Genomic DNA, 8,886 nt, shown 5'->3' with positions numbered 1-8,886 from the left:
ATGTCCGCGCTCAGCCAAAACTCTGACGAGGAGGTAGGTCCCGAGGACATCGATGAGGACGAGATCCTGGCCAATCTGTCTCCCGAAGAGCTCAGGGAGCTGCAGTGCGAAATGGAGGTGATGGCTCCGGACCCGAAGGTCCCCGTTGGGATGGTACAGAAAGACCAGACGGAGAAACCGCCGACGGGGAGCTTCGACCACCGCTCTCTCGTCGACTACCTGTACTGGCAGAAGGCGTCCCGACGCATGCTCGAGGACGAGAGAGTTCCCGTCACCCTCCTGCCCTCTGAGGTAACAAGCAGAAAACCACAAATATTTATCAGGTGTCTGCCGTAGGGTGTGTTTTAAGAGGATGGCGCTAGAGATTTTTGCTTCGGTTAAATAGCTGTAGCAGCATGGTCTGCCTCTGTTTCAGTCCCTTACATACAGTACAGGGACAAACTATGAATTTAAATTCTCCCTAAAAGCCTCAGCAGTGACAGGATCTAGCTTGGACTGTCACCAGCATTCTTTTATTATTATTATTATTTTCTAAATCTTTACTTATGTTTTTCTCACGTAAGTAAACCCTGATTTTTGTTTCACCAAAGCAAATGACTGAGAAATTGTCATAAAATCAAGTTCAGCAACCGCAACTCAAATTTGTTTGATTTTGCATATTTAGTGGCGCTATTCGGCTTTTCCATAGAAAACTTACTTTAATAAGTAAAAGATGAATGTAATAATTGACGGAACTTAATGTCACGCTGGAAAAAAAAAGCCTATATTTTGACAGTGTGAAACGTTCACTGCTGACCAAGCATGCAAACTGCAGGGATGAGCCCAGCCTTTGTCAACGCGGTACTTAAATTTGCGCTAATAACCCTGTGACTTCCAAATAGAGCTAAGGTCATGCTTGGTTAATTTTTGGAATGAGGGCCGCGTTTTACAACAAACCGCTAGAATTTGTTGCCCTAAGGGGACAATTGTGACCGTTTTATCTGACTTTCCGTGAAACGCAGGCCAGAAGAGCTCCCTGGAGTTAACTCCTGATCCAGCCAGTGCAAATCCGTTAGGAAAACGCTCAGAGCTGCATTAGCAGAGCGTTCCTCAGGGACGGAGAATTCGCTGCCGAAAGCACGTCATTAGCCTGTCGCAGAAACGTCCCCCTTCCCCAGGCGGCCGCCTCCGAAAGGAGAGGCGAGGTTACGCTGGTTACGCGCCGTCTCGTCTGGCGGCCTCCAACCGCCCCCCGGCGCTCGAACGTATCTCAGAAGCCGAGAAAAGGTTGCTAAAAATAAAAAAGTCCCGCTTAGGAGGTCCCTGGAGGCGAAGCCGACGCTGATGCTGCAGCACCGCCGTCTTGCAGCAGCTGCTGCAGGGTCCGGCCCCCATCCCCAGACACGCACAAGGCCCGAGCGCGTGTTTTGCTTCATCTTTGGCAGTTCTCCTCCTCGTCCGCGGCGCTCTGGAGAGGCGCTCGCACCGCGGGGCCTGCTGTCCCGCGCGCCCCCTCCTCGGGCTTTCCGTTCGTGCCGGCGTCCGCGGCGCGCAGAGCAAGCCCGCTCTCTCGGCGGGGAGACGACCAAAATCACGCCAAGCGCAGGGCCCGGCTTCGGCCCGAGGGGCCGGGGGGCAGCGGGAGGGCGCGCGGGGCGCAGGCCCCGGTGCTCCTAGCGGGCGGGCGGGCGGAGAGCCGGGCGCGCGGCCCCTCGCAGGGCGACGCCTGTTTGCTCGCGAGCCGGCGCGGCTACGGGCCGCGGCGCTTGCGGTGAAATGCTGTTCTGCAGCGTAGGGAGGCGCCGGTATCTAAATCCATCCGTTACAGTCCGACGCTGGCACAGAATTAACCTCGCAGAGCCGCGTGTGGTTGTTTCAGCTCTGGGTTTTGCCTTCCGCAGAGGAGCGCTGCGGAGGAGGCCGGCGAGAGCGCGGGCGACACCAGCGGCGCCGCTGGCCGGAGGCGGCCAGAAGCAGAGGGGAGAGAGAGACGTTACCAGAACGAGTGCTTGTCCCACTCGCTAGCACGGTCTGCAGAGACAAGCAAAGATGGGAGCGATAAGGAGACAGAGGAGGAGGAGGAGGAAGGAGAGGAGGAAGAGGAAGATGATGAAGAGGAGGAGGAGGAGGAGGAAGAGGGTGATGAGAATGGATTGGAAACGATGGAGACTCACGCCAATGAAAACAGTCACAGAGATCAGATAAGTAAGAAACTAGGAACAGACTCGGGGCAACTCACAGAAAAGCAAGATGGAAATGAAAAGAAAATATCAAAATTAAACATCCCCAAAAAGTTAGCACTAGACACCAGCTTCATAAAGCTAAGTGCCAGACCCTCAGGAAATCAAACCAATTTAGAAGAGAGTTTGGAGAAAGTCCGGAAAAACAATCCGGATGTGAAAGAGCTCAACCTGAACAACATAGAAAACATCCCCAAAGAAATGCTGATAGACTTTGTAAACGCGATGAAAAAGAACAAGAACGTAAAAACGTTCAGCCTGGCCAACGTGGGCGCCGACGACAACGTTGCCTTCGCGCTGGCCAACATGTTGCGTGAGAACAGGAGCATCACGACTTTGAACATCGACTCCAACTTCATCTCGGGCAAAGGCGTCGTCGCCATCATGAGGTGCCTGCAGTACAACGAGACCCTGACGGAGCTGCGCTTCCACAACCAGCGCAGCATGCTGGGCCACCAGGCCGAGATGGAGATCGCCCGGCTGCTGAAGGCCAACCCCACCCTGCTGAAGATGGGCTACCACTTCGAGCTGCCGGGGCCCCGCATGGTGGTCACCAACCTGCTCAGCAGGAATCTGGACAAACAGCGGCAGAAGAGACACCAGGAGCAACGGCAGCAGCAGATGAAAGAGCAGCGAGAGCTCATAGCGATGCTGGAGAACGGGCTCGGGCTGCCTCCCGGGATGTGGGAAATGCTGGGGGGGCCGATGCCGCAGCCGAGGGCGTGCGAACCTCCGCCAGCGCCGAAGCCGCCCGTCCCCACCTCTGCGTCCCCGAGCAAGAGGAAGGAGAGCGCCCGGCCGCCGGCCCCCGAGCAGCCGCCCCGAGAGCAGCCCGTCAGCTTCCAGGTGGTGAAACTCAAGAAGATGCAGCGCAAACCCACCGTGTCCAAGTACGTGGAGCCTGCGGAGAAAACCAACCTCAAGGACGTCATCAAAACCCTGAAACCGATTCCCAGGAGAAGGCCGCCTCCCCTCGTCGAAATAACCCCGAGAGATCAGCTCCTAAACGACATTCGCCAGAGTAACGTTGCTTATCTTAAACCGGTAGGTGTTGTAGAGCAACGGTTCCAGTTTGGGGGATTTTCATGGTATTTAGGCACCCGGCTCCACACCGGCTCGTCACCACCTCCGAAACGCGGGAACTCGGCAGGCGCTAATGCCTGGGGCAGGCGACCCCTGTCCCGGCACCGTGACCTTCCGTCCGGCCCACCCGCCGTAAGGCAATGATAGACTCTGCCTAAAGAGGTCGGTGACGCGGCGACGACGGAGGTGGGAAGCTAGAGGGAGATTCCAGCCTCTTGTGCACCGCAGTCGTAGAGGTGAAGGAAAGGAAATTCCCTCAGGGGGTGAACAGAAAGCCGGTATTAACGTATTAGTAATAATACATTAGTTGTTACGATATGAAAATGTTATTATAATAGCTGTTGCAGGAGGGCAGCAGGAATTGTTGTTTTACTAATTCTTTTATCGTGACGCGGACCTTACTTTACAGTTAGGCTGTCCAAACGCCTGCAGAGTAACGACTTTCTCTTTTTAGTAGCCCTTTTCTTATTTCGCTTCACTTTCCATACGGAAGCGCTGTCTCCTGGCCCGTTTGATAACTGTGCCAGCCACCCGCTCCTGGGGTCCCGGGGACGCTGGTGGGACCCTGCGCCAGTGCTGTGCAGCTTCGGTGCCCTGCAAAATGCGGTGGCAAACCTGGGGAAAGGCTTTAGGAAGTAAGAAGGATGCTTAACATGAAATTAAGCTTTAATGTGAAGAAAATTTACTTTTTAAAGAGTCATCTTCTTTATTTGGGGCTATCACAGTGATGCTGCAAAGATCCTTGCTGCAATATTTTTCCGTGTCTTTGAGCCTAAGCATTACATCTTGACTTGTAACTACAGGATAGGTAAAAGATGAGTTTTCTTGGCTGCCTGAGCATTAATGCATTTTTACAGTTGCCTAAAAACAGTTCAGCTAAAATACTTGTTCCTCTGAAATGCTGATTTGCTGCAAGAGCAAAATTGTGTCCTTATTTTTCATTACCAGTTTTAAAAAGCTGTTGGTAAGCTGATAAAAATTAGCAAGGAGGATCAGGGGCCAAACTTACCTGAGGCACAAGCAGCTATAGCTACACTGAGTTCTAGCCTAGATGCACAGCCTGCACATTTGCTTCTGCCTGCAGGACCCTGTAGCGAGGAGCGCATTATTTTAGGGATCCTCTGCTACTAGATTTTTGGAGTCAGTTCTCTTATTTAAAACAACAGCAAAATTCTAGAGCTAACAGGAAAAAAAGTAGATTTATTAGCAGCAAAGATGGAGCAAAATTATAGGAAGAAAGTAAAAACACCAAAGGATGTTTTTATATTCACTTGTAAGTAAACGCTTCAGTGAAAGCGCTCACAATGACTCAAATGCAACTCTGAGTTAGGTACCTTAATGTTTTTGAGAGCCACTTTTCAAAATGTTGGCCATCATATTTAACCTTTTGCTTTCCCCAAATGTTGTATTTCCTTGCATTGTACCATTCTCCAAGAAATACAAAAAGCCGACGGATCTGTTTGAAGCTGCTGATGTCAGTATAGCTGGTTGTGTTGCTAACACTAGGAAGAGGACAGGGAATCCTTTGTAAATAGAAATGGTCAAATTGTGTTTCATAGTTCATATTTTAATAATGACTTTTTTGTACCATGAGTCACATTTTGCTTTCATTTATATCTGCACAGAAGTAATTATTCCCTCCGTAATTTTGGAAAGAGCAGTTTGTCCCGAAGGCCCTGAGGGGCCAGGTCCTGCAGGGACCTCTGCCTCCTGATCGGGGTTTAACACTACCATCTGCCCCAAACCATGTTTTTTTTGTCTGGGTTTTTAATGGTGAGAATGATTTGGCTGCAGCCAGGGCTTCTCCTCAGGGCAGTTTCTTGCCCTTCTAGATCTCAGTTTATGTTTTGTATTTTGGGTACCTTGTCCAAAAAGAAAAGAGCTGCTTTTCTACAGGTCACACACTGGGAAGGTGATCCAAGAAGGTGCTTGTAATTGCATGTTGGGGTAGGGGATTTGCCCACCTGTGGAAAACTCTCTCCTTGCCACTGCATTATTCCTTTTTCCCTCCCTTCCTTTTTTCCAGGAAAAGGGAAGGACGATAGCGTTCTTGCTTTCGGACAGGGCACAGCCCTTTGCGCGGCAAGGATTAGGAAAGCTGTGTGTTAGCGGAGCCAGGGAGCAGTGGTGTTAGCCCAGCCGTTCCCTGGTTATTAGCTCTCCCTCAAAATCCTACTAGGATTTTATAAATAGCAGTTACAGGCCTTGGAGAAAAGGGGTTTGTTGCTGACGTTTGGTATTTCAGAACTTGCTTATGAAACTGTGCTGGGGAGAGCTGGAAGTGATGGCGCTGGCGCAGTGAAGGATCCCCATCTCGAAAGTTGAGCCGGCTCCTTTTCCATAGCATTTTCTTTTCACTCGGTTCGAATGGGAACGTTTCTCTTTTCCAACGGCTTCTGGCCAGGAGAAGCTCACTGCCGGCTGCTGAGAGCGCTGCCACGGGGGAAGCAGCAAAAGATGCTTCCAGGCAAATCCCAGGTCCCTGCGACGCGACCGATCCGGGACGAGGGGGTGCAGGGAGCCGCGTCCGTACGCAGCCTGCGGGGCTCGGCCAGCTTGCAGTTGGCCTCTGCTAATCACTGAGGTCAACCAGTGGTGCTCGGATTTAATTACTTCTTCATAAGATGAAGAAGTCAGTATGTTGTACATGTGCTTGTTGAGGCTCAGGGACACTTGGAGAAGAAAAAGGTGGGAGAGAGTGCATCTAAAGAGCAGAGTAAGTTTAAACTCGACATCCTTGCGTATTGCTCATAGCTGTTCCCTGTGCGAATGCTCAGTACGAGCAACTGGTCTCAGTTCTGTTCTGTGATGCACAGAAAATACAGAGCTTCGTAAAGAGCTTCCCAGCAGCCTTCTGCAGCTCCGGGCAGATCCCTGCACACCCAGGCATCCTGGGTCCCCCCCTGCGGGTAGCGATCGCGACCTAGTGATGAGACCATGGGATATGAAGGTGAATTCATGGACTGTCTTAAATGGGCCAGTTCATAACAGTTGTTATTACAGCTTGTGGCAAGACGAAGAAATGCCACGCACTTATTGATTTTTTTTTTTTTTTCATCTGGCCAAATGACTTGAAGCTTGGATTTGGGGCATTAATATTTTATTCTCATCTGCCTCTGTGATCTTGATAGTTGTGTAATTGCTGTGATACCCTTGGCTTCACCTCTAAAATGGGGCTTTAGTGCTTGAGCCAATCTGGGTGTTTGTTTGCTCTCTGTGGTGAGACTCATTGCTTGCAAAAAGAATTACTGGGCTTTAACCTGCAAACAGCAAGTGGGGAACTACAAACAAACATAAATTCCTGACCAGAAGTCCCTCAGGGTCTTAGCTATTATATTTTTGATCCTTTTACAGTTTCTGAAGGTTTATATTAACCTAAGCTGGCTTGGGAAATAAGACTGGGAAATTTCCTCCTCGTAATATTTCTTTATTTTCCTTGTCCAGGTGCCATTGCCAAAGCAGTTAGAGTAAGCGACCAGACGGACCTGAAGAAAACAACTTGGAATAAAAACTGTGCAAGTTTTGCTTACAATTGTTTCACCAGATGTCTTCTTCAGAAGCCAGGTGGTATATATGACTCTTTGGGAACAAAGCTTGCAATATGCACTTTTGTAAGTGCGATGAAAAAGGCTGGAACGGGAGAAGTCAATGTTAAGAGTTTCCACCAGCTATCAAACAATCATGGTGCCATCTGTCTGCCAAATGGATCTGAGGCTCCAGTTTGCTGCGGGAGTTATTTTCTCAGAGGCATCAATAACCTTAAGTCTGTATGGTTTGTCAGTAAACAACTTTGCTTCCGTGTTGTCCTTCTACTGTCACATTCTCCAGGAACATGTTGTGCTTTATCTTATCTTTCTTTCCACAACATGCTCCTTGCTTTATTCTCCTGTCCATGAGAAATGCATTTGGTTTCCATGTAAACAGCTTTATTTTTTAGGCTGAGGAAACAGAAATGAAATAAAAGCTCTCTCCATAAGATGTGTGCAGCACTTCCATGGCTAACAGGTTTACAGAACAGAACGACTACTGTCTCTAGTGCCAAGAAGAAAAATTCAAGGCATGGGATACTGAACACAGCTACATGTATTACAGAACATCGTACTCTAGCTGGTATTGTACTTGGTCAGCATATAAAAGAAGATGCCATGATCTGTTTTGAGAGCTGTAATCTTCATCCCCCATGGTGCATCTCTGTCTTTGATGTAACCCTTAATCCTTTCTCCAGCTCCACATTACAGCCACCTTAGAATGCATCTAAATGCTATTTCAGATCACTGTCGACATTGCTCCTTAACTGGCTGGAGGATGAGCCTTATCCTCCTTCTTGTCACGAGCTTGATAAACTGATTATTCCTTCCAGTGGGGGTGCAAATAGCATGTCTTGCCCCTAGCAATGGTGAGAGATGGGCTGGAGATGAGGGGGTTAACCATCTTACTACATCTGTCTTGCTTCCATCTAATTTTGTTTTTGCTTAATATTGTGAAAAATTTTTTCCTCTTTTTTAATTGCATTAAAAATTCTTGCTGCAAGCCTCCCTTCTAAAGCAATTATAGAAATGCCAGACTTCTGTGGAATACATCTGCAAGGGATTTTTTTTTTTTTTTTTTTTAGTAATTTAAAGCTATAGGGCATATTCCCGTAAGATTGTCATCTTTCTTCTGTGTTCTTCCTCCTCCCAGCAAAACCTTTCCTTTAGCTAATGTGCATATCCCCTGCCTTCGTGTAGCTGATACATGCTCTTAACATGCTCAGCTCTGCAGCTCACTGCAGGATTGCCTGCAGGTGGGTGTCTCCTTGCTGTTCCTTTTCCTTCTCCCCCTCTTAGCTACCTTCCTCTAGCAGTTAAATCCCAGCCTTGTTTAGGTGTAATGTGTATTGTACACTCCTCTTCCCCCCACCAGCATTTTTGGTATCACTGTGTTGCCTTCATTCCCGTTTTATCAGTAATGTTCAGGACCTCTTTGAATCCAAGACTCTCTGCTATCTATCTTTAGCTCAAGCTTTTATCCTTGTCCTTTCTGGGTCTGTTACTTGGTCTCTTTCAAATCCCTCACTATAGCATTCGCCTCCAAACTTTTAAAAGCTCCCTCTCTGCTCTACTTCTGTCTGCAGCTTTAATGCTGCAGACATGGGAAACCTGGTTGATGGATGGCCTAAGACTCAGCAAGCAGTTTTTAAGACATGACAATATCAGATAAGGGGGAGGGGAAAGCTGCTTCGGGATAGCAGAAATATGAAGAAGGAAGTACCACTTTCACTGCACCTCTGCTTCTTACAGACCTCTTTTGTAAAGGATAGGAAGTAGGAAACAGGACAGTGTTTCCTTCAAGAAGGAGAAGTAACCTGGTGCTTTTAAACAGCTTCTTGTGGAGCCTTGCAACAAGTGAAGGAAATGCAAAAAGCAGCTACCCCAGGGCACTGTTAGAGCACACGCTCTCCATCCTGGCTTCCCTGCCCCGCTTGCATAGCTAAGAAGTAGCAAAGAATCAGGTGGAACAAGGAAGTAGAGATGAAAATAAAACAATGCTTTAGAATTGCCCAATCAAGCAGTCAAGTACGAATCATTGCTCCACCCAGAAGCAG

The 8,886-nt window shown here is 48.7% G+C and overlaps 1 protein-coding gene across 1 annotated transcript; it reads left to right on the top strand.

Moving 5' to 3' along the window:
• LMOD3 (leiomodin 3) lies at positions 1-6,773 on the top strand. The gene is made up of 3 exons (XM_067303626.1): positions 1-291; positions 1,881-3,263; positions 6,747-6,773. The coding sequence occupies exons 1-3, from the start codon at positions 1-3 to the stop codon at positions 6,771-6,773; spliced, it is 1,701 nt and encodes a 566-aa protein (XP_067159727.1).
• The last annotated feature ends 2,113 nt before the right edge of the window (positions 6,774-8,886 follow it).

Source organism: Apteryx mantelli, chromosome 12, assembly GCF_036417845.1.
Source record: "Apteryx mantelli isolate bAptMan1 chromosome 12, bAptMan1.hap1, whole genome shotgun sequence".
Classification (NCBI taxonomy): Eukaryota; Metazoa; Chordata; class Aves; order Apterygiformes; family Apterygidae; genus Apteryx; species Apteryx mantelli.
Note: the sequence above shows the minus strand (reverse complement) of the source record. Positions and strands in the feature narration are given on the sequence as shown.

Coding starts and splice junctions, on each gene's coding strand:
- LMOD3 (XM_067303626.1), top strand. CDS start 1: ATGTCCGCGCTCAGCCAAAACTCTGACGAGGAGGTAGGTCCCGAGGAC. Junction 292..1,880: donor TCACCCTCCTGCCCTCTGAG/GTAACAAGCAGA, acceptor TGCCTTCCGCAG/AGGAGCGCTGCGGAGGAGGC. Junction 3,264..6,746: donor ACGTTGCTTATCTTAAACCG/GTAGGTGTTGTA, acceptor TTCCTTGTCCAG/GTGCCATTGCCAAAGCAGTT.